This window comes from Strix uralensis, chromosome 23, assembly GCF_047716275.1.
Source record: "Strix uralensis isolate ZFMK-TIS-50842 chromosome 23, bStrUra1, whole genome shotgun sequence".
Classification (NCBI taxonomy): Eukaryota; Metazoa; Chordata; class Aves; order Strigiformes; family Strigidae; genus Strix; species Strix uralensis.
The window spans coordinates 5353156-5379256 of NC_133994.1; the positions used below are offsets into that span (position 1 = coordinate 5353156).

At 40.6% G+C, this 26101-nt stretch overlaps 1 protein-coding gene across 1 annotated transcript in view; it reads left to right on the top strand.

Moving 5' to 3' along the window:
- Window positions 1–26101, top strand: part of PEX14 (peroxisomal biogenesis factor 14) — a 79568-nt gene that overhangs the window by 3064 nt on the left and 50403 nt on the right. Inside the window, exon 2 of the mRNA XM_074893203.1 lies at window positions 4918–4965. Coding sequence (XP_074749304.1) covers window positions 4918–4965 — 48 coding nt within the window. The remainder of the gene's footprint in view (window positions 1–4917; window positions 4966–26101) is intronic.

The following is a 26101-nucleotide window of genomic DNA, read 5'->3' on the forward strand; positions in this document are numbered from 1 at the left end:
TGCAGTTTTGATGCTATTGTCAATGCGTGTAAAAAGTTGTCCCCACTGCATGCTAAACGTTTAGAGAATTTAAAAATTATTTACTTTCTACCCCTGATGATGCTTGTTTATTTATTGCCAAGCATTCCACATAAAGCTATGAGTAGTAGCACTGCCTTGCTTAACATTTTTATGTTTGGGTCCTATCATGTTTTCTATTACAAATCTAGTTAGTTTAGATGCTGAAAAGGGAGTGTCAAATGTCTTTTGGCTTATTATCTGTCTTTCTTAGTTTAATTTTCTCATTCTCATGAATTAATATATTGCTTCAAGCACTGTGGGGAAGGGGGAGTGTTGCAGCTCAAATGAAATAATTTACATAAATAGAATTATATTTTAAAGGCAATAAACATTTCTACCAGAGGTTTTAAAATACTTGTTTTTGTTTAGGAATCATGTTCCTTGGGCCTTTAACAATGTCTTTACAAAAAATCAAACAGAAGAAAAGATCTCATCTCATTGTTACTATTCCTCATAGTAAAAGTAAGGAAAAAGCACGATGATGGTACAGCCTCTGAACAGAATGACTGATTTCTGATTTTTGTTGGCTATCAGTATTTCTCTGATGCTGAATACTTTGACAGTGTATTTGGTGAGTCTTCTTGGCTCAGCTAGCCAGCAACCCAGTCCTCTGGTATTCCATTTAACCACAAATCCCAGTAGTGTGAAATTATTTAACATTAATTGGCAGTAGTGCAGTTGGTTTAGATAAATATGTTGACATTTTTCCAAGCTGCTTAGTTTGGGACACAAAATGACACCTAATTATCTGTACAATTTCGTGCAGAAGCTGAGAATCCCGTAGCCTGGAAGTCAGGGTGTAGCTGGTCTGTGCGAGTCATAAAAGGCTTGAAATTGTTAAAATCAGTGGCTGAATTTGACTTGGGACCCAAATGGTAGTGCAGCCATTGAGGTAGGACAGGCAGAGCGGATTCCATGTGTGGGTGTCCTGGGTTCGGCTGGGACAGGGTGGTTTGTTTTATAACACTGGAAGGCTCACTGTGCTAAAAACAGACTACACATAAATTTAATGTAAGAGACTGAGAAAGGAGAGATGATAACGTGAACAGAATGCATTGGTGTTCCAACATCTTTTATACTTGGTGATGTTCTTACATGTGGTTTAGTGGGGAAGCAAGCAGAGTACAAAGGCCCAAATCTTGCTTGTTTTCTTTCTAAAGCTTCATTATACCCACTTTGGATTGAGTCTACCATCTAGCTGTGTTTTTTCTTCACATAAGGAAGTAGTTAAAGCAAATTTCAAAGATGTTGAAAGATGCCTGATTTGTTGTTCCAGAGACTTAATTCCCTAGTTGCACTGTTAGTCAATATATACATAAATTTTTCTCCCCACTTGCCTGTAGCTCTTGACTGTTAAGCCTCTAGATTCTCTGCCTTAAAGGATGGTTTATGGTGAAGAACAAAGGTCTCTGGACTGTGATGTCCATTGTTTTCATTAAATACAGGCTATTGAACAGCCATCGCGTGGGGATGAAGTCTTCTTTGACTCCTCTCGGAGCTGACATGTTCTGGAGGGTTGCTGTCCCCTACCGTGTAAGACCCATTCCTTTGCTGTTACACTGTGCCTTGTACTTGGAAATCTTGCTGGAAGGAAAATGCAGATCTCATTTAAAATGTTGGTAGCTTTGGACAATGCAGTCAAAGTACCTTAAATTATCCAACCAATCATATATATGTCATCAGGTTATGTACAAGCAGATGTCAGAATTTTTGAGTATTTGTCTTCAGGATCAAGACTTTTACCTGTTTTTACCTATTTTACAATACATGTTTTCTCACGGTAACTTAGGCTTCATTTCAAATCCTTCTTCAGGCAGTTTCCCAGATTGGCCAAATTTTGTGTGGAGTGACAGTCCATGAACTAGTGCAGCTCCTTAGGGCAGAACATACAAGCTCTGGCACTTAGGAAGCTCTGGGAATTTTCTGATGATATAAATTCTGTGGTGGTTTCTTTCTTCTTTGTGCCTTTACTGTTTGCACCACACTTTGGTAGTTTTTCTCTTTGCAAAGTCAGCTTAAGTAGTTAAAATGCTTTGAATTTTCTTTGAAACATGCTATAGAAGAGCAAAATACGTGTATTCTTAGAAAACAACACAAGTGGCTTGATGGAACAATTCATGGAAATAGTAGCTAACAGCTATAGGTGCTTTTCTGAAGTATTCAACTGGAATTGTATCTGTGCTGCTCTTTGTCTGCCTCTTCTAAGCAGTTCTGACCCTGTGCTAACTAAATTTGATGAGAATCTTTTACTTGAGTGTGCTATGAATCAGGCCCCAATATTTTAGAGTATTAGCCATAGTGAGTTACTCCTGGGGTTTGACTGAAGAAATAACATAGAGCATATGCACCAAATGAGTTTATCCACAACCTAAACAGTTTCAGTTAACTTATTAATGAATCATGCAAGCCTTATTCTTGTGTTGATTCTCATAGATTTCCCATATTTTTTGAGAAATAGATGGATCTTGAGACTGTTCATTATTTTTCTTTCATCCAGCTATAAAAAACGTGAAAGCAGATACACTATGCATATGAAAATGGGAAGCCAGTGACAAGGTGCCGTGGTTTAACCCCAGCTGGCAACTAAGCACCACACAGCTGTTTGCTCACTCCCCCTGCCCCAGCAGGATGGGGGGAAAGAATAAAAAAAAAAAAAAAGGAAAACTCATGTGTTGAGATAAAGACAGTTTAATAGGACAGAAAAGGAAGAAAATAATAATAATGGTAATAATAAAATAATTAGAATATACAAAATAAGTGATGCACAGTGCAGTTGCTCACCACTTGCCAACCGATGCCCAGCCAGTTCCCGAGCAGCAGCTCCGGTCCAGCTTTCCCCTCCAGTTTATATACTGGGCGTGATGTCATATGGTAAGGAATATTCCTTTGGCCAGTTGGGGTCAGCTGTCCTAGCTGTGACCCCTCCCAGCCTTCTTGCTGGCAGGGCCTGAGAAGCTAAAAAGTCCCTGACTTAGTATAAACACAACTTCGGAACTGAAAACATCAGTGTGTTATCAACATTATTCTCTTGATCTAAAACACAGCACTATACCAGCTACGAGGAAGAAAATTAACTCTATCCCAGCTAAAACTGGGACACAATGTTGAAGAGAGAAGTGCCCTTTTCTTGGTATCACAGAGCATTGTCTCCATTACAGATAGACCAAGCAGTGTGACTTCCAGTATAGTGCTGGAGTTGATGTTTACAGTGGTTATGTCAGGTGAATTTTCAGTGGCTGAACTTTTGCAGATATGTAGTGGAGTAACAGAAATGACGATGAAGGCACATGAAGGGCCTCTCTAGAGAATCACTGCCTAGCTGTGAGATCTGGCTGGGCCCCGGTGATGATGCTTATGTCTGGAAGCAGCTGAGTTGCAGTATTATTTGAGTTTCTGGCGCCCTCTTGTGGTAAATACGTATTTTTATCTATATTTTTTCTGTATTTTGTAGATGGGGAAAAAAAATCTTGAGATGCTTTGAAAGTGTGATATATTGCACAAAAGTGATGAATAAAATTGAAGGCCGAAAAGTCACTTAAGGACCTTTATGCTATCACTTAAAAGTTTTTTTCCCTATGCTCAATGAATAGGATTCCTTTTCTTCTAACTGAGCCTCAAAACTTGTCCTCATTACTAATAAAACTGCAATTTTTTACCATTGAGGTAACCAGTATGTGTCACTTCTCCTAAGATTAAAAAAAACACAGTGAAGGCAATATGGTTCAGACCATCTTAACATTATGTGAATCCCATTTGAAGGTAGATGGTTGACCAAGATAAGTTTATTTTATGGTAAAGCTTAGGTGTCTCTACCTTGGGAGAGCTAATACATGCTAGTTACACAGAGACCAAACTGCTTTCTTTTGGATGTGAAGAAAAGCCCAAAGAGTAATTCTGTAAAACATGGGACTATGCTAAAATGTTGTGCCTGTTCTTGATGAGTGAATGAATACAAGCAAAACTGCAGGTGAGCCTGGAGGGTGGAAGCTCCTGAATTTTAAGTCTAGTCCAATCTTTGGCTTGCTGTCCTGCTTTAATCAAATAGTTTCCTCCTGTTACTCTTTCCTAGTGTGCAAGGTAAGGTGTTCAGCATTTGCCCTAAAACTATGTCTCTTAATTATGTGTGGAAAACAAGGATGGTACTGGTATTGCTGACATTTTGTGAGATTTAGTTAAATCATAGTTGCTTTGAAATCTTTAGAAGCAGAAAACAAAGGGTGCATTACTGGATCACAGAAATGGGAGAAGCTTGGTGTCAAATTAAGCTTAGTCCTTCTAGAGAGGAGAAGGTGAACCATGGAGACAGAGTGAGGTACTTCTGCATCCACTTCAATAGCTGTACTTGGGACTTCTGCAGCATTTCTTCCCCTTAGTATCGCAGAATTCTTTGTGGATGTCAAGGACTCATCAGGTCCCTTTGAGACAGGCGTATATGATGAACATGTCCAGTCTTATACCATGCAGTGTGACAAGTGTTGCAACCAAGAGTTTAACGGAGAGAGTCCCAGTTTCACGCTGTGTTTGTTTACTGCACAATGTATTCCAGAATTTGAGTTAGGGTGAAAATTTCTTTCATGACATCTCTCTGTAGTCTCCGTGGCTCTTAACTGCTGGCTCCCTAAAGAAAGTTCTGCAGATTCTGTAAATTCTGTTGTTTTAAATGGGGACTGCTGGAACTAATTTTTTTCTGTGATTCTAGCCATTTTGTCTTCAGTCCATCACAGAACTGCTACTGATAGCAGAAACAAGCGTGTCTGCCTAAATCCTGCTCCTAGGAAGAGTTGTTTTATCGGACAAGTATTTCTGGTTGTGTCCATCAGGTGGCAATGTAACCTCACTCTTCTTTTTGCTTTACAGGCTGGCTCCTGCCCTGCGACTGAAAATGCAGCATCTCGAGAGCCACTGGTAAGTTCTTCGAGAAGCAGCATATAATTTCTTGCTGATAATATAATATACATGAGTTGTTTTCTTTGATGCATCATTTTGCATCCACTGTTTTGCGTTTCTAAGGAGCTGGTGCTTTGTGAAAAAGGTGTAAACTGCCTTATGTTGCCCTGCTGTTGACATCTGAATTCTGACCTGTAGCCATAAGCTCCCGTCTTTTGGCATTAGACATGGCTCATCTAGGCCACTGAGTTGTCCTTGAGCATGGGCTGCTTGTCCTAAGTGTGTGCAACTTATGCTCTTGATCAGTGCTTATTAGTAAGGAGTCTGTGCAGCATAATTTAAACTGAGATTCTTAGTGCTATTGTCTAATAAAAAACCCCTCTGCTGCTCAGAGACCTCATTCAAGCTGTCTTTATATTCAAGTGTACTCAGAGTGAGCTTAGAAGTGTCTGGCAGCTGACAGTGCATGTGATCCAATGTTTTCACTCTAGAACTGTTTTGGGAAGAGCTCTGGGATTTTTTGTGTATGAGGATAACTGAGAGAACCCTGTTTTGTTTTCTTTTTTGTGGTGATGCGGAGTGGGAAGTGAGCCACCACTCTCTGGAGCTGCAGTATATATTTTTTTTTTTTTTACAACCTTCTTTTTCTTTTTTTCCTTTCTCTTCAGCCATCCATAACTCAGTCAAAACCTTGCCAAAGTTCTTAGCCCATGTTACTGTCCTAAACATGTAGATCTCCCATTGAGTTTCTTCTCTGACTTCCATTTGGTGATCATAGTGAATACAAGCTGTTTGCAGTGAGAAGACTCAGGTACTTACCATAATGGTGTGGCACTGGCCACATAAAAGTATTTTCACATTGTAACTCTTATCTGGAGAACCCAGGAGATGATATTTAAAGGAGAGAGATGTGAGTAAAGATTCTGAACGAGGAAGGGTCAGTAAAATGCATCTAATGAAAGGGCTGTTCGTGACTTCTGTTAATCTCTGCAGTGAAGATCTCTCTAGTCTAGTAACACTGTGCCATCCCTTAATTGCATAGACATCTGTACGTGAGGTTACCTGAAGTTCTTATTGACACCACGTGCTTTGTGATGGATTTGGTGGTTTGTTTTTTCGGGGATTGGGTTCCCCCCCACCCCACCCTTAGGACGGTCATACCAGGCAGCAGATCATCACAGCCTATGCTGGTCGACAGTTCCTTCTCTTTCTCAAGGCAGATTCTAACATTACCTTTGATTTAATTAATTTCTTACTGTATATGCAACTGAAGAATTGCTCCGAGCGAGCACGTAGCATTTGTGTGTCTTTCTGTATAGGTGTATATTCCTACCACATAAAAATATGTATACATTTAAAGAACTCCAACATAAACTTTACTCTCACAACAGTGAGTCTTGCACATCAGCTAATTAGAGCCCTTTGAAAGGTAGAGGTTTTCTCCTTATTTTTTCATTAATTGTTTTTTTTATATTAAACTCTCTCAGTCTTTGTCACGTTTGCTTAGGAGTCATTATTGCTTCCAGCTGAGTATCTGTAGAAGCCTTATTAAATGAGCAGTTCAGTTCTGTGAGCCAGATGACCTAACTTCCACCACACTACTGTGGCTTCTCTGTAGCCAGGATCATGCATGCTGCCTTCTAATGCATGCAGTAGATCTCAGTCCATGAAGCAGACTTGTAGGCACATGGCGCCATGTCATAAAAATGTTTACGGAAACACCAGAACAAACTGTGGCATGAATCCAGCAAATGGCTCTGTACAGGAAAGCCATGTGCTCAGACATATCGCTGCTGACTTCAAGTCTGGTGTTCAGCAGTTGAAGAAGACTTACAGAATCCAGAGGAAGAAGAGGAGAACCTCATGACCAAATTCTGCTCTGTACGCCCTCATCTTTATTAACATAATTGGTGACTGAAAATACTCAGCGACTCCTAGGACTGAGACCTGTTTGGAACATGTCAGTGGTGCTATGCACAAGTACAAGAAAGCTGTAGAATTCAAACCTCTTGCATTGTAGCAGCAGATGTCATTATAGACTCAAACTGGTTTTGTATTGCATTTGTGATTCTACTGGGCACTGTATCCTGCAAGGTGCCAAATACCTTCTGCTCTGTGCTCAGTGGCACTGTCTTCTGTGCACTCTGTACCCCACAGCCTGCTGCTTTCAACAGGAATCCAGGAGAAGCCATGATTTCTAGCTGTTTGCAAGAGAACTTCAGTGTTCTGCAAGACCATGTAGCAGATGCAGTCTGAGACATTATACCGTGTCCTGCATTTTGGGTCTTCCGGGCATACCGTGCTAAGGTTTACGGCCTTACTGAGGCATTCATAATGCAGCCTTACAAACTCATGTCACACTCCTGATTGCTCTTTCTTCAACCCACTTTTGATGTTTTGAACTACCAAACTGGAGATAAGGGACTCCATGTCCATGCCATTAATCCACTGAGTTATCCAGTGTCCTTACAATAAACCATCCCAACTGAAAAATGCTCCCTAATAAGAGGTCATTGTGTTACAGTACTGACAGTGGAGAATGAGGTGGAGGGGGATGGGAAAAGCTGTAATTTTTGCAGCAGAGAGCGGACACTCATTTCCCTAGCTGTCGGTCTTGGCCCATTAAAATTTGCCGTGTAGCTCCATAGTGGGAAGTGTAACCTTGTGTTAGCAGAGTGTCAGCATCTCGCTCTGCTGCTGTTTACAGCCACGTTTGTCATCGTCAGTGCGGGATCAGCTTCTCCTTGAGTCCAGCTTATCAGTGAACACTGCTGCATCCCTTCCTGCTTGTATGTGCAGCCACCTCTGATAATGGTCTGAACACTTGTGGAATTGGAATAGGTTTGTCTTTTTGCAGCCACTCAAAGCAGAGTCCTGGTATGTACAAAAGATGTAACTGCATAGGTTAAAGCATTAGAAAATCCCCTTTTCTTCTCAAATCTTAATTTCTTTGGTCTAATTTCTCTCTTTAGTGTAATTACGTAGTCTTTTTTGCTTCTGTTTTTAGCTTGTTTTCTCTCTCCCTAGCAGCATCTTGTAGCTTTTTAACCATCCTGTCCTGCTTTTGAGATGTGTTCAGGAGCTTGAATATGTTTGCTGTTGGCCTTTGCTTTCTGCTGAATCTGCTGCAGTCTAAATTACAGCTATGATGGTTATACCTATGAGAGCCTCTAATGTGAGCCTGGGTTGTAGGAAGCATTGCTTATAAGTGAGGCCTTTCCACATGCTGCTTGTTTGTTGGTTGTTTTTTTTTCCTGCCGTGAAACATCCTCATTCCCTTGCTGGTGCTTGGTATCTGGAAGAAGTACTAGTTGTAAATATAAAAATACTGGTTGTAAATGTAAAACTGTCTTTTGGTTTCTCACTAAGTTACAAAATCCCCGGATCATAGTATGAGGAGCAGGGTATTTTCTTTTGCAGGATTATTTAACTTTTCTTCTTTTATTTTTAGCATGTGCTGTTTCTTTCTGTTTCTTGCTGCAGATGATAGCAGTTAGCACTGAAATATGGACATTTTATTCCCTTTTTTACAGGCTGTTGAAAGGTACAAGGTAACAAGAATTACTGCTGCCTCTATAGCAATTAGTGTAGAGTTTCTTGGGATGTGCTGGAGCCTTCATGGCTTTTCCCCACCTTTTGTTAAACGGATTTTCAAATTTTTAAGGGTCATGATAACGGCCAGAATACTTTTAGCACCCTTTTTTATGCAAACATCATATGGTTCACTGCAGACATTAATTACTGTGTTTAGGGAATATGTCTGTGCTATCTCCATTTTCTAGAAAAGCTAACTGTTTAGCCAGGTTCATTCAGCAAGTTGGTGGCATAGATGTGAGACCTAGTCTGTTGGCCTGGTAAAGGAGGTAATTTCTATTTCAGGGACTTTATTCTGCCCCTTTTATGTCTTTGGAAAAGCCTTTAGCCTTGTATGTGTAATACATGTTTTAAAAAGTGAATGTGGTGTACTGCTACTTCTTCATCCTTTTTCTGGTTTTAACTACTTTTCCGGTGATTGAGGAATAATGGAAAAAATGGAGAGCAGAAGAGAGACTTGACATTTCTATATCCATCACGTATCCACAGGCACAAAGTCTCATCAGTCAGTATGTCCATGCTGAACACATTCGGTGTTTGTATCTATCTTTGCTTTCCTGAAGCATCAGTTGAGATCTCAAGTGGAAGCCACCATTGGGACTTGGTTATGGGCATATTTAGTTCCTCTACATTTTTTGTGTTCAGTAGCTAGGTTTCCTTGGACATAAACCAGAAAGTTTGTGGTAAGTGTTTACAATGGATAAAACTGTTGAAACTGAAAGTGGACAGTTACCCTTTTTGTCAGCTGCCTGAATTTGGGTGCTTGGCATTCAGTGACAGACAATAGATTTATTAGATCCTCCCTGTTTTGTTGCCTCCTTTTAAACCTTACCTATTCTGTTAATCTTTCTCTTAAGTAGTCTGTGGTTAAAGAGAATGTAGTTTAGGTTTCTGAGGAAGGAGCTTTGCAATCAAGATTTTAAGTTTGACTACTTTTAGCTCTAACTGGTGTAACTAGAAGTTGACGGAGCCTAATGCTAACAATACTGTTCTCTTTAAGCATGTGAACAAAACCATGAGTGGGAAAGAGGAGAGGTTACAGAACTGTGTCATAAGATTTGAGAGAGCTTGTTGGGGCTAATGTTAGTTAAGGGTACTCAGAATCCACTTTTTATGAACAAATCTTTAGGTACCTTGAGAATTCACGTACCTCTTCTCCTTATGAAGTCATAGATGCTGTTTCTGCTCTGTCAAACCCTACAGAAAATGAGATACATGGGAATTTTTTGAAGATTCTTCTTTGCCTGAAATTGTTTGAAATGAAGACAAGAGCAGTATTTTCACTGAAAAACTCATACTTTTTTTCTGGAACACAGTCGTATGCAAGGGATACCATGTAGTATCCTTATCCTTTCTTTTAAAGTTCAAAGGTCCTAGTCTAGATTTGTAGAAAAATGTGAATTTTTTTTAAGAAGAACTTTTATTTCCAGAAATGAGGTGAGGGACCAGAGTATACTGGACGGATGCTTCCCATCACACTTTTGCTTTCCATTTTCCCCCCCTTTATTGTTTAAGACAAGATTTATACCTGTTTACTGTACAAATGTTCTGTCTGCCACAATAGGTTTGTTCGGAGTGGTGGCCTACACTGAATGATTCTCTAAAAGTAAATCTATCCAGAGGGGATTTCCAGACAGCAAGAGTCAGTAGGCAACTAACTTATAGCCCCCAGCGAAACATTAGTCAGGATAATTTACCACTGTCAGCAGGAGAGAGAGAGACTATCAGCTTTGTGACCTCCCGTACAGGAGTAACCCTGGTGGTGTGATAGTGCTTCAGCTTGTTTGGGGAGGTCTTCAGTGTGTTGCTGTGCATTTCCAGTGCTGGACAATAATTCCATCAGGCTTTGCAGGGCAATTGCTGGGCAGATTTTGGTTTTATTGGGCCAGGAACAGGGAGACAGAGGGGTGTGACTGCCTTACACAGTGTCCTTTGGTTTGCTGCAAAGAGCATTCTATGATTTCCTAAGCAGACCTCTCTTGTGTTTGACCTTCTGATAAGTTTGAGATTATTGGGTTTTTGCCTGTTTTTGTCTCTTACTTGTGCATATTCATTGACTTCTTTTGTTGTTCATGCAAAATGTACTCGCTTAATCTGTCAATTCCTTTTACTCTGTTGATTTAGACAAATATATTAATATGTGCAAAGCACGCAGATGCAAATTTACTTACTGAGCATAGTTAAAGGAACACTGTCATGTCAAGTTAAATTGCCCGTCTGAGGTCAATGGGAAGTTTTTCTTGGAATTCCTTCGAATCCCAATTTTAAGAGGGTGGACTACAGTAGTTTGTCTGTTGTAGCATTATATGTTAATGTATGAAAGCTAGAAACTTGCAGCAGGTACTGGCCAAAGCAGGTTAAGACCCTATCAGACTGTACAAAATGTAATAATGGCTTTGCCCGTCCCTAAGAGCTTACAGGTTAAATGACACTTCAGAGCCGGTGGGTGAGGCAGCATAACAACTAGGATAGGTACAGTCATTTTCTATTATTAACAGTGTGGTGAGCTGCTAACTAGCAGCTTATAATCTTTTCTGTGTACTTGTGCAGAAGAGAGCTCTGAAAGCAATTCCTACTTGCTTTTCAGACGTTACTGGTCACAAGACTTTTAAAATGGTTTTAAAATAGTTGTAAGACTCTAAGTTGGTCTTTACAAAACATGCAGGGAAATTAATGTACTAGGAATTAGGTTAGAGTCTTTTTTAATGTTAGGTATGATTTGACTTCCAGAGATCCCAGATCTCTCACTGAGGGTAAAATGGAAGCTACAGTGCTTTGTGACATTGGAAAAAAGCACTGGCACACAGTTAGGAAATATTTAGCATTACTTGATATTTTCCCCTTGAGAAAAATGAATTTTTTTGTTTATGTTCACATGATGTTTTGCTGGTCTAAACATGCTACACCTACAAACAGTTTTTTACAGATTGTGGCCTGCTTTGCTATTAGCTGGCTGTTCTGAATCGGTTGCCAGCCCAGCTCTTTGCCTACTCAGAAGGATTGGGAGCGCTTCGCTGTGTGCACCCCAGCTGTTGGAAAGGGTACCTATTAATTTCAAACAGGTGACGGCACACAGCGAAGAGGTGCCTGCATAGTGTGCACTTTGGTAATGATGGGTTATGGGATCAAGGTGAGATAATAGTATCATTTCAGCTACATGTGTGTGGAAAATACGCTATGTGCAGAACAACTTGTAGAGGGCAGCAATTGCCCACAGTTCTTTCTGCTTAGGGAGTGGAGGGACAGACTTAAGAACTTCACAGGAGTGTCTGCCTTTTTAGCTTCTTGAAATAACTTTATGCAGGAGACTTGTTCTTTGGAGTGCCTCTTGACTCCACGTTATTAAATTCCTAATCTGCAAAGTGTTGCTAGAGATTGTTAATTTCTCTCCTACCTCTAATACCACTGCAGTTGGACTCCTTTTGCCTGTATCCCGATGCTGCCTGTGTCATTGTTACTGCAATCAAAAAGAGTCTAGTGACAGCTAGTTATTCTTACAAGATTATAACTGCCTACATGCAATAATTTTCTTCACTTCTCAGCTTCCTCCTACTTTTAACTGGGAGACCACACTGTAAGAAAAAATTTGCAATGTCTGTGGCTTCCTTGTTGTACCTCAGAGCAAAGGGTATGTTGCATCTTCATCACATTAAAAAGTAAGGTAGCTGGGGCACAAATGGCAGAATGGCTTGTTCAGGAACTAGAAAGAACTTTCCCCAACTTTGATGCACATGAATACATCCTTCAGATACTTCTGATGCCAGCACCTTCATAACCAAGATTTGCCAAACTAGGAAGTTGAGAGTTGGTATAATTCTTGGATTTGGAGTTCCTGTAACCAGTTTATTGGAGAGGAGACTTCTTCCCCCGCTTTTCATGTTTCTTATATTTCTCTGTATGTCACTTATGTTGCAAATCCTTCCAAGCACCTTAATAGTTTGGGGTTTGGATTTTTGTTTTGGTTTGTATGCATGTTTACACAGCTCTTCTTGTTATAGTTGTACAGACTGTGTCCTCTTCCCAGTTGTGATCCCATAATATGCCACTTCTACTTTAACAATTACCATTCTGGAAAAGTAACAATGAAAATATGCATAGCTTTTTAGTGAAAGGGTTTTACAGCTGGAGAGAAGCAAGAAAGATAGCTTCATATCATCAGCCACACTCACAATATGCCCCACTTTTTTACATTATCTGTTTTATCAGAGCAGGATTTTCCTCTGCTGTCGACTTCCTAATGTTCCGTCAAGCACCTGAATGATGGTATTCCTTGGGATGACAATTCTACAGCAGAGTATATCTTGCTGGAATGGAGCTTCCCTGCTATACAGTGAGAATTTCCCGTGTCTTCCTTCCAGTTTGCTTCTCCTGTTTGTTTTGTGTGCCACCCTAAGTGATTCCTTTCCTCCTTAAGCATCTGCACCCTTCAGATGTTTGCAGACAGTTATCACATCATTTCTTCTTTCCCCCACCCCCATCCTGGTCTCTTAGCCAAGCTCTACATATTTAGCTCATTTAATCTTTCCTCATAAGTCAAGCCCGTAATTGACAGCTCTGACACGAAGAGTCGCATTGGTTACACATGCTGCCAACAGGATATAAATACTTTCTGTGCAGTGATTGAGAATTACAGTCAAGACTGAGACGAGCCTGCCCCCCCCCCGCCTTTCCTGCCACTATATTTTTGACAACCCCTTTCACAACATCAGGTTGCCACAATCCCGTAAAGACAGACTTAATTCTCACTCTAATGGTCAGCTACCAAGCACCCAGCATTCTTCAAAGTAGTGCTATCAGGTCACTTGGGAAATTCAGTACTAAAGCCCCACGGGATTCCAGTCTGACCCTGAATTCTTACAGAGGTGCTGTTCTCTTGCAGGCACGCAGGTGCCTCAGGCTGCCGATGGTCATTCCTGCTGGGAAGGCGGAGCTGAGCTCCCTGCAGCCTGGTGTGCTACCTGAAGTGACTGGGCCTTGCTCTGCACGTGCAAAATGGAAGAGGTGTTGGAACCAGTACCCCGTGCCCATGTGTTCCTGCACTGCCATCAGGAGGCTCCCAGCTCCGGTGCTGGCAGGGATCTGTCATGCACATACTCTTGGCACTGATGTTCTTCACTGTCTCTGCCAAGAGGAAGCTCGGATGCTCTCGATCCGATTGGCATAGCTGTGAACAAGTTTGGGGTTCTTGCTTATACATGTAGGATGTGAGAAGAGGCTTTTACTCTTACCCAGAAGGGTATTGCATTGGAGGAAGAGGTAACTCCGAACTGCATGTCCATGTGTTGGTACATACAGATCTGTTCCCAGCTAAACATATTTGGAGGTTCCTTTAGATTACTTGTCTCCTCATGTTTGTTGCATTCTCTTGAAGAAGATAGGTGCAGCTAACAAAAGTTGAGGAACTGGTAAATGAATTGTCTAGCTTCTAATGTATTCTGTGAAGCTTCATATGATACAGCTTCCCCAGCGGGGCTAGTTCACAAACATTACATGTATTATTGCAAAGCATGCAACATAAAGAGAGCATTTATGAAAGGGAATATCAGAGGAAACATTATAGCAGGGACCTTTATAGCCTTTCCATTATTATGGTTTAAATCTTGACATGGTCTTTATTTGCAGTGACACTGGGACCAGTAAAGAAGTGTTTTTTCTCTTCCCCTCCCCTCCCCTTTCTCCCATCTCCTTTTCATTCTTTTCTTCCACATCCTGTTCTGAAGCTGTGGTGCAGAGATACAAATCGTTAAACATGCAAGTAGTCAGAGCGCCAGGTTTCAGTTTGTGTGGAATCAGCCCCTTTTGACTCAGAAGTTGGAAACCAGATGACTCACTGTGATGCATGTTTGTTGTTTTTAATAACTGTCATTTTGCAAAATATGGTCAAAGCTTCAAACCGTGACTTCTGGAGTAGGGGTGGTGTGTATTTATTTTTAATTTGGGAGGCTATAAGCTGGAATGTGTTTGTAGCTGCAGTCTTCCCTTAAAATCTGAGATAAAATAAATTAAAGCATTAACAATGTGAAAGATTTCAAAGATAATTTTTTCCTGTTACCTGAAAAAATATTTATTTTCTTGATCAATTACTTGAAAAGGCTCCAGGTGCCAAACATCTGGTGGGATTGTAGGCCCCTGGTTTATGTTTATGTTTTTTAATATATACCCGAAGGGACAGGTTTCTTAAAAAGAAAGCAAGCAGATGTTTTTCATTTGTGGAGTTTTAAAGAATAAATGCCATTCCTGCTTTATCATTCCAATTTCTAACAGAATTGTCATCTATCTGCTTTCTTCTATAAGAAGCTAGCAAATGTAGTATTTTAGTGGCAGAATTCCCCATCAATAAAATCTCTTAGCAGTATGGAGAATATGAAAATATCTACACATTTCATTCTAGAGATTTATTACTGCTTGTACAACAGTTTGTAAACTATAAGCTCAGTATTAAGTGCTTTATGAGGTTTTTTTGTGGTTTACTTTCTAATTTGCCTCAAGAAGCGTTGTTTTAATTTGTCAAAGTTCTACAGGTTTGTTTTGCAGGTCAGTTAATTTGCAGTGTAAATCTACAGCCACTCCATCACAGAAGAATGAGGGTATACCAGTATAAAATCTATATATGTGAGAACAGAATTTGACCCTAGATATAAAAACTGAATGTCGTGGCCTTATGACAGAATTCATTGTGGTCATGGATTTTCCTCCAGTTCAGTTCCCAGATTTGGATGCTTTGTAACCATTTCTATCATGATTTATATTATGGTCTTTTGCAATTGCTATTGCAAAATGAAGTGCTGTGGTATAGTCCAAGGGAGGTAGACTCCTAGCCTACCTCAGCCTGTTGATTCTTGTTAGAGAGTAAAAAAGCAGCTGCTGATTTAAAACAGAGAGTTCAAGTTCAGGTTCTGCTTTTAGACTGAGATAGGGCATCTCTCTAATGGTAAAAGTGCTAGAAAAAGCGTATTGCCTTTCCTCTGAGGATATAGAGAGATCTGTGCTGGCTACTCTTGGACAGCTGTGGTCTACCTGATTCGTTATTCTGATCAGGAAAGAAATAGGTTTTGGTCTTTATTTTTTCAAGTGAATGTAATTGCTTGTGAAGGATAGTGAAGTGATGGCTTTGGAGGCTTAAATCATCTTCTCACAAAACTTTAACTGCAAGCTGTGATAGCCGCATTGCAGGATTCCCCACCAGCATGATATGGAAGGGACCCCCCTTGTCCCCCAAGAGATGAGAGGAGAATTCAGTCTCTAGCCCATTTGATGCTTGACTTCCCTCTGAAGCTGCCAAGAAGGATGCCAATTTTTCCATTTAGCTGACTATTGTATAGACCTTAAAAGGGAAGGTTTTAATGCAGTTGGCTGCGATATAGACTGTTAAAGGGAAGTTATTTATTTTAACTGGCTGCTGTATGGATTATTACAAGGGCATTCTTTTAGCTGCAGCTGCTATATTGACTAGTGAATGTGCCGGGCCGTATTGCTAGTAGCTGTCATATTGACTGTTACAGAAAAGATCTGTATTTAAGCCATAACACTGCACTGGGATCTCCCAGGCAGGATATTAATGCTAATTCATCTGCTCACCCCCTGCTGTGAGTGTTATTTGTTTAAATCTGTAGAATCCCACAGCGCATTTATATCCTCGCTAGAGTGAGCTCCGCTCCCTGTAATTATTTAACATTATATGCTGATATAAATTGTAACAGTTAAAGAATGGTAATGAGTAGCAAAAAAACACAAACTTAACCTTAGAAATGGCAGAGTCAGCTCTTAAAACAACAGCCAGCAACTTTCACTGTTCTCTGTCTTTTCCCAAGTCCATATGCACAATATTGTGCATACATTATGTGTGTGCGTGTGTGTTCATGCTCGCACTGGCAACTGTGCCAGGCAAGGCTGTAATTATGCAGAATGTACTGTGAAACTTATGCACACACTCATAATTACATACAGTGCCTACGTACAGCAAGTTTTATCTCTCTGCAGTTCAGCTTCTTGATGAGTTGTTCTGATAGATGATTTGAGTTGGGGCTACCATACTGGCAGAGGAAATGGAGCCCCCGGCTGCTTCTCGCCGGGAACGCGTGCCCGAAGGTTGAGCCGAAAGCCATCGGGTGTCACTGTTGCTCTGTGCAGGCTCAGCTGGCAGTGGATTTGTCTGGCAGTAAAAACTGGACTTTGAAAGTAGTATTTTTGGCTATAAACATCTAAGGCATTTACACATAATTTATATATAAAGTGCATGTCCATACAACACCATTTATGTGTGGGTGGAGTGAGCGGAGGTAGCTCTATTGTGTGTTAGCTGAATTTTTTTGCAGTTTCTGTTGCCTATTATAGCATTCTTGTCCCAAACTGGCATGCAGAATGGCCAGCTACTGCTGAATAGCTGTTGCAGTCTGCTCTAGAAGTGACCGTGGTTCAGCAGTGGAGGTGACCTGATTCCTGTATATAATTTGCCCGTGAACAGTAAGCTGTGGGCAAATTTTTGGATTTATGATGTGTGCAATTGTGGTGTAGAAACAACAAAATTATATTCAGTTTAGATTTTTTTTTAAGACCTTTGGAGCTACTGGGCTTAAAAGGTACTGTAGAAATTTTTAAACTGTAGTATGTGTCATAGCTCATTGAAAAAACAGGTTTGCATTAAAACAGTTCATCAGTAGTATAAGAAAACTTTCACTGACTTAAAATAGAGTTGACAGAGAAAAGCCATGTAAATAGTTAAGAAAATGTATTTTAAAAAGACTTCTTTGTAGTCTCTGTCCCTTCTGATTTCAGGTAGGGAGTAAAAACTGGTGTAAGAGCAGCTGAGCTTGTACTTGATTTGCAGAGTAGCATGATGGTCGGTTGGGCTGCGTTGGCAGCATGGACCTGTGCCAGACTTCACCACAATTCATACTGTGTCAGTTTAATAAATGCACTACTTAAATTATGAAATTACAAAAGAAAAAAGAGAATGCACTTATTCAGACTCTTAATACATTAAAAATAAGGCATTAAAACACTGCCTTTTTTTTTTCCCTTCCAGAATCAATAATGAACAGGAAGGGTTGTAGACATTAACAGTCATGGACATTCAAACTCTTATACATAAATTATCTTAGAAAAATGCACATAAGACTTGAATAATGTAAATACATTAATGCATTTAATAATTTAAACATTAAAGCGCATTCAGGAATTCGTGGCAGAAGCTGTTCTGAGATAAGGAACGGTCCTGGAAGTTGTGTGTCCCAAGATCGATGGCTGGTTTCTCCTTGAGAAAACTCTCTGGGGAAGTCAAGCTGTGCAACTAGAGTGACCGCCTGTCCTAAGAAATCCCAGGACATTAGCCAGCTCTTTTTGCTTTTCACCTCCCATTCTCTCTCAATCAGATTCATGAACACATACGTACAGAATATCTCATGGTCCAGAAAATGCCAGTGTGCATTTTGCCAGTTCTTTTTTGCACGTGTGCTGCAGTTTTCTAGAAATCGGGTGAAACAGCTTCAGAGAATGAAAGTGTCTTGGCTAAAGGTAAAATACCAATAAATGCTAAAGAAACTGCCAGCAAGATGTTTCATGGTGCCATGCAGGGTGGGAAGAACTGTTCAGACAGCATCTGGAATCTGATCTACCAGACAGGAACACAGAGTCTTAAGTACAAACAGTGAAATGGGAATCCTCTTCTTCTAGGGCATTGCATGGACCTGTAATTCAGACTCCATCCTAGCTGTTGGTAAGACAGTGTCAGCTGGAGGGAGTGAGGCTTGGGGGAATAGTGCTCTCCAGGAATGCTTAGCTCATTCTTGGAGCCCTGAAAATCACAAGGTTGGCTCCAGTGTAATGACAAGTAAGGGGTTTGTTTTATTCTGTTCTTGCCTCTCTGCTCTTTGTATTGAAGCATCATCAGCACTGTAGCAGCACGTAACTGGCACACAAAGGTCCCCCTCATGCAAGGCATTTTCCTGAGGATTTTTTGAGCTGTGTCATTTTTGCTAACATAATTAAGTTTGAAAGGTGTTGTATCAACCCCTCATGCCATTTCTCCTTGGTTCATAGCCTCACTTTCTTTGCCTCTTCTGCAGGCAGGTGCTTTGGAGGTCATTTGCACCCTACAGCCCCACTCACGAAGTGGTATAAGGTATCCTGCTTAGGCCTAGATACTGATGGAACTAATGATGGAACTAATAAAAATGAGCTTAGTCTGATCCCAAAGGGAGAAGAGTTGGGTTGGTTAATTAAAGGAGCCTGGCACAGGGCACCTAGTAATTATAGGTGCAAGAAGTCTGAGTTTGAAGAGGACTGTGCAGCTGGAGAAGGATAGGGAGGCACCCAGAACTCTGCAGGCTGTGGGCAAGAATGCAGCAAAACAAGATCTGGAAATCAGACTCTGGCAGAATTCCTTGGTGAATTCTTATTTATTCCATTTTTTAATGAGGACCTGAATCTCTCCTTATGCATTTATGTTTTTGCATGCACATGCGTATGTACAATTCCAGTTACACCCTATGGCTGGGAGGGTGATTTTATTAAAGACCAGAAGATTGAGAGACAGATGTTTTAAGAGACACAGGCCTTGCCCTATAGTAGTTTGGAGTAATTAATGCTGACTGCTGCATTGGTTGTATTATCGATGCTGCTGGTCTTTATCTCAAGCATCATCTCTACACCCATGAGTCTGTATCACTGTAGGGCAGAGCTTTTGAAGGCAAAGGGGCCGAGGCCACCAGGACCTGCTGGGAAATTGCTCCTAAACTCTTATGTAGGTGTGGGGTGGGGAACAATGCTATGTCATCACATTGTGTCACCAATGCTATGACTCTTTATAGTTAAGTTCCTTAAAGCAGTGTTTCTCAAACTTAAGTTATAACCCCCAAAGGGATGCAAAAGGCTTCAAAGGGAGTCGCAAAGTCACTAGCCAGTAAACAGCTTTCTACTTGTCATTGCTGTTAGGAGTTCTGTTCCTCCTAGTTTGAAGAGTTAGCATTTATTCCAGTAACTCTCATTTTTCTGAAGGAACTTGCTGCCATCTCAGCTGAGGAATGTGGGATGAGCCACCACAACAGATGAGTGCAAAAGGGAGTCGAGCTTGCATAAAGTTTGAGAAGCAGTGCTTTAGCAGATTTTATTTTCCAGGGATAAGCTCTGCAAATGTTGCCTGAAATGGATGTATTAACTTCTCCTGTGAAAGATAAAGACAGTTATTTTGTCCCCAGGGGATTTCTCAGTAGGCCCCATCTGGGGAAGGTAGGACTGTCTGTGTAAAAATGTATCATTAGTTTTAGTGCTCAGGACTAAATAATGAGAATAGGAAACTGTAGCTCTTTTTCTACCCTTACAGCTGACATGCTGTGTACCGGTAGGTGGATCACACTAGAAAGTGAAATGCTAGTTTTATGGGATTCTAGCTCAAAAGATGTAAAGCACCAGTTTTGCCAAACTATGGGAGAAGATGGTCCACAGAAGAAAATTGCTTTGACTTGCGTATCGACTATATGTGTGTACTCCTTGGCTGTTGTAATGTTAACTTGAGACACCTCTTTTTTTTTTTTCTTTCTTATGTTGCAGTGGGCTAGGGGAATGTTCATGGTCATTTTTTGCAGTTCAGGTAACTTTATAGCTTATGATCCCCAGTACAAAGCCAGAGCTGAATGCCCTCAATTTTCCCATCTCAAGCAGGCAGTACCCCTGTGTACCTGGAATAAATTTTGAGCCTCCCACACCTGAAAGGGAGAAGCATCGCTGGTGGTAGAAAAGGGGTGTGTCTGTTGCATGTGGGAAGCTCCTGCAGGGGATTTTTCATAATCCAGGCCTGTTGAGGAGAGGACTTGAGTGATGGGATGCTCTCGATGTGGCCTGCAGGGAAAACAGAGGAGTGGGTGGGGATCTCCCTAGGCTCTCATGGCTTAACGGCCACATTTAGCTGGATTTAAGAGGCATGAGCATTTATAGTAAATTCTACTGCTATGGCACGGCCTGCTTTCTGCTTTTCTAGCTTTGTCTCCATGGGGGTATTCCATGCTTTATCCCATTTCACAGCCTGAACTTTTTCCCCTACTTAGAGGATTACATGGGGCAGAGATGTAAGAAGAAAGGGAATCTTGCCACTGCTCCAGCTCTTTATCTCTATAACTCCATGTATATCTTTCTGTCTGCTCTCACAGGGGCCAAGCTTTCTGCCTTCCGAAACCCTGCTCTGAAATTGCTGATTCAAGCAGGTAGCAACTTTAGGACTCCTTGCAGAATAAATGCCTCCTGCGTGCTCCCCTGACACTGGGATTTCCTCTCTGATTTATCATGCTCAGGTCTGCTAATGTCCCTTGACAAAACTGGGCATGGTGTGATGGTGTGAAGGTCATTTTATATATGCCGTAGACATTTCTGGAGACATGGTGGGAGGGTAGGACATCTGAAGCAGCATATCCTGCTGGGAAAAAGAGGAAGAAAAGGATGGTCTGGCTCTTCTTTTCACAGCCTCTTGTGGTGGGATGAAGGTTTTGACAGCCTAATTCAGCATTTAGAGAAAGAACCAAGCAGAAAGATTCCCCCTCACCCACTCCTTGCAGCCCAGCTGTGACAAACTGACAGATAATTAACAAATCAAGACCTCCTATTAGCCTTGTCCCTGATGCATTAAAGCAGCTCCTATGTTGCATGTGTCCTTTAGCAAATGCCTGTACTTTATGGCTGCGGAGTGAGGTAGGTAGATCACTTTAGAAAGGCAAAGGGTTCTCTAAGATGTCAGTGCACAAATATTTCCAGGAACGGAAGTTGTCTCTAAAAGAAAATGGTGGACAGTAGGTGGAAGAGCTGTACTGTGACTGAATGGAAGCTACTCTAATGGTATAGTGTGTGTACAGAATCTTCTTTTGGGAATGTAGGACTGAAAGGGATTTATGGAATTATTATTGAGCCCCTCTTGTTTTTACAGAAAATGGCTTAAGTTGAAGCAGCAATTGATAGGGCAGGTTTTTTGACTGGGACTAAGCAAGTCTGTAGAAATTACACGCCAGGAAATGTGGTTTGTGGTAGAAACAGATCTGATGTTTAGACCTTAACATTACATTGTGGGTAGTGTATGGGTGCCCTTTCCTTTCTGTCCTCAAGTTGTTGAAACTGCATGGGTAAGCCCCAAATAAGCCGCCTTCTCTTTGCTTTACCTCCACTCATTTGGAGAAGAATGAGGAAGAGTGTCAATAACCTTCTAGTTCAAGATGTTAAATAGACACAGGCCATTGGTTCGGCTTAACACATGTTAAAGGAGAGAGAGATATCTAATTGCATCAAAGCCACTCTTAAGTTCATGTATGTGGAGCCCATCAAGCTGAAAGCATCCAGACAGCATCTGCTGTTATCAAATCACTCTTGAGTCGAGCTAATTAAAATAGAGCTTCATTTTTCTGAACCATTGTTTGGCAGGAATTCGAAGCAGGTCTAACCCAATTTCTGTGTGTTTATGAGCCTTTATTATATCAAAAGTACTTTTCTGTAAATGTACAGGGCAGTGTTAAATGAATTGATCCGCACTGTATCGCTGTAGATGCACTATGGACTTCTAATGATTTCTCTTCTAGCTTTTTCCAGATATACCCCAGAAAGCTTGCTTTGTCCCTTATCGTGTCATCTTCTTTCTCTCTTTTCCTTTCTGTCTCACTCTCAAGAAAGTAAATGTCCTTGTATTTCTTTCTTTCATATCCTCCTCCTCCACTCTATTGGGATTTTTGTATTATTAAAACATTTACACATTTGCTGCCACATGCAAATGCAGAATAATAAACCAGGACTTTTTATACTCCAGACAGGAGCAGGAGGTCTCTCACCACTGATTCTTACCCAATACTCATCCCTGTTGATTACAGGGGATGGGGAGGAGGAGAATCTAAACGTTGATGTGGTGAATATGTTTGATATAGGATTTTTGTCCTTAATTTTTTATTTTAAACATTTTACATTTCAGTCTGCAAATTCTAGGTATCACGTTCCTCTCTATGATTTGCTACATACCAAGCACAAAAGTTAAAGAGACGTGGAAATTGCTCCCTGAAGACAGGTTGTACTCTTTGGCATCTAAAAGCTAATTCATGAATATTCTCTGTAGAAAGAGAATACCACACATAGGGCCAGTCAGTTCAGAACATACGAGTGTGAGTAGCAGCTCAGTGGAACAGTAAAGTCAAGAAATAACTATTTTTCTGGTACCCAGTACAATCCATATGATATTCTTAAGTCTTAAATTTATTTCTGAGCAGTGGATTCATATTACAAAAAAAGGAAGTTAAGGATTAGCAGTAGGTAAAAATCCTGACAGTGAAATTTCATCATGAAATCTTTTCCCTAGAAAGGTAGTAAAGACTTTTGGACTTTTAAAAATAGATGGACAAAATGCAAAATAGAAAATCTTTCTGTAATATAAATATACTTTCTGTATATTTCAAGGAAGTTTGCTTCTTTTAACTCAGTTAATTCACCTTGGAATGGAATTTAAGTGCATTTTATTTTGCATTTAATGCAGTCTGTTCTGAATGCGTATATTCAACTCCTCTGTGTAAAGCCTAAGAGCAGCATGCATAAATTGATAGCAGAAGCAAGTGTAACATTTTGCTATAAGCAAACCAGTGGGTAAAGTTCTGTTAGATGTTCCCAAACTTATGAAGTATTATTGTCTCCTGTTCTGTGGTTTTAGAGAGATGAAGAAAATTTTTACTCAGAAGTTTGGGCTTCTGTTCATTGACAGTGACTCTCTCCTGATTCCTATTTTAAGAAATTTAAGTGGATTTAATGCTGACAAAAAGCAGCAGAGTCACAGTATTCAGAAAGATAGAGCATGGACATTGGACAGCGTGCTTTTCTGTTAAGTCTTGTAAACAGACCTAATCTGAGGGCCCTGCTGCTAGGGGCTTGACTAATCTCATTATTTATTCAGTTCTATCTTCTTTTCTGAGACCGTCAAGGTGTACAGTGGGTACTTGTCTTTCTAGCAACTGTCTCATCAATACGATCACTTTCCCAGCCAAGGGACATGAGGCGATGGCTTTGAGAGAAGAATTTCTGGTAGAGCACAACAGTCGAGGTAAATCCAGATACTCTTACATGCAAAAGTAATTCAAACAGCATTTCTGTTCGCGTCATGGTGAGTACAGAATGAATGTGTCAGATCTAAGATCTTCATAAGCTTCTCAGCATTTCCTGCATATGCAATTTTTGCTGTAGTTGCTACTGCAGAAAGAAGTTTGCCATTCTAGCAAGAAACACTCTTCCTTTTTTTGTTTTACCACAACAACAACAAAGTCAAGCATTTGATCTGAGGATCCAAAAGCCCAGGAAATGCATCTCTAGGGCTCCTCGTCAATTTGGGACCTAATGAAATATAGAAAATACTCAATAAAAGCACCTTTATTACTTTAAATGTTTAAATGTGGAGTTTTTAGCCATCAGGTTAATGTTTTTGTATCATTTTTTGATTTGATTGTGAGCACTTTTCCAGGTATCTCTGCCACTTGAGCACTAATTGGATTTCCACAGATAAACGGTGCTAGCTGCAGCCCTTACATCACTGTGTTTTTACTTCATCATTATTTTATTTGTTTTTACTGTAAAGGTTAATAAATCTTGGTATGTTTAGAGTATGAAACAAGGCAGGCAGGCTAAGAACTACAACGTGAAGGGGTGAAGTTTTATATGCTGCTTTCTCAAGTCTGAGGGGTGGAAGGAGAAACAGCGTGCCCTTTGTGGTATTTCTAATGGGCTGCTGGGTATGTTAGTCAGCCAAGTAGCGATCCATAATCCTTAAGATAAAAAGCGTTGATCTCTCCACTAGTTCTCAGACAGAGCTGTAAGGCATTTGAATTGGGTTACCATTGATTTAAGGTGGGGAGAAGACTGAGTAGCATGGGTCTGCTTAAAAAGGAATATGTGGGATTTATTTAACTTTATTTAATTTTTAAAAGAAAATTGGAAGCCTTTCAGTGCAAGTGCACCTGAGTTCCCCCTGGATTCTTAAGGAAGTTAGTATAGAACTTGCCAATATTTTAGGGAAGAACTAATTGAATGGCAGATTTTACTCAAGTTTTAGGCTGCAAATAAATTTCAGTAAGAGTTTATCGAGGTCCCAGACGTTTGCTGTCTCACCTATTTGTTCAGGAAAGAGCGTATTTTTTACCATTCTCATGGTTTCCTGGGAAGCTGAGCTTGACTTCCTACCGCAGTAGAGGTAACCCTTAGTTTCCAGCCACGAAAGCAGTGTGGAAGCTCTTTTTGGCCTAGCAGGATTGAAACTAGTGCATTTGAAACACCCCCAATTTTGGACTTTGTGGCTTAATAGAAATTGATTGAACAGCCTGTACTTGGGCCAAAGCAGCATTACAGACTGAATCTACTTTCTTCTGTTACAAAGATACAAAAAATGCCTTGTAGCTCCTATGGATCAGGTGCACTGTCCTGACAATACTGCAACATTACAGACTCAAGCTTTCAGTTGTGCCAGTTCTCCGTGGCAACAGTGGCCATTCTTACATTGGTGTTAGTCCCTTGCTGTGGTGTGGACCCAGATTTCAGAGAGATTGTTGATGCTTTCTGCAGCATTTGTCAAGAAAACGGCTGCTTCCTTTTTTTTTCCTGAAGTGAGTAATTGTTTATTAATTTTTCAACATGTAAAGAGTATAATTATAATAGTCCCTGACATGTGCTGGCTGTGCCAAGGTTTAAGGAGAACAAAAAACAGTAGAAGTGCCATTTTGAACCATCTCTGATTTTGTAGGCTTTTCTGGTTTGGGCCCAAATTTCTGTGTAGGAACTAGGCAGGAGCACCCTGGTTTGATTCTCTGTAGAACCAGTTCTCTTGGACATTTTAATTCAGTTTAGGATGGTGGGCTCTTACTGAAGTGTTTCAAGAGAGAGGAGTTGGTGATCAGTACCGGTGATTTTTTGGTACATACAGTGCTGTACTGGTTGAGCAGCATCTTGAGTTTGTCCTGATGCCTATATGCTTTGTTTCTTTAAGTAGTGAATGTAACATCCATGCAAAATGCCAAATTGACCCCGGGGGAAAATGAAGTGGACCCGTTGTTTGCAGAATATTTATGGTATGGACAGCTACAGTGGAAATGTTCCTCATGTTTGCCCTTATATTCTGTTTCACTCCTGTTGTAGAGGAAGCATCCTAAGAGTTGACAGGGGAAGCTCAGTTGCTTTTGAGGCTGCTCATTGCAAGTTCCTACATATGAAGGAGAAATTCTGTGATGTGAGCTTCTTTCTGTTGAGAACTGGACAAAGACAAGGGACGCAGCTGCTTTTGAATCTATAAAATTATTCCTCTTGCAATCCCCATAGACTAGGCAGCTCTGGCCAATCAGATTTCTTGCCCCTTACTTAGTTTTTCCCTTAATGGGGCAATTAACAGCAGGAACAAAGTGCATGGTCTGCTCAGTCTTTATTATTATTTGTGTTGTAATAAATGTCTAGGAGGCCAGTTGCAGACCAGCACCAGTCACTGTGCAAATACAGAGTGTAAGGACGATTCTTGTCCCAAAGAGCTCTAAGTAAAATACGAAATTTGCATAAAGGTCTTTCAGTGTTTTAAGTC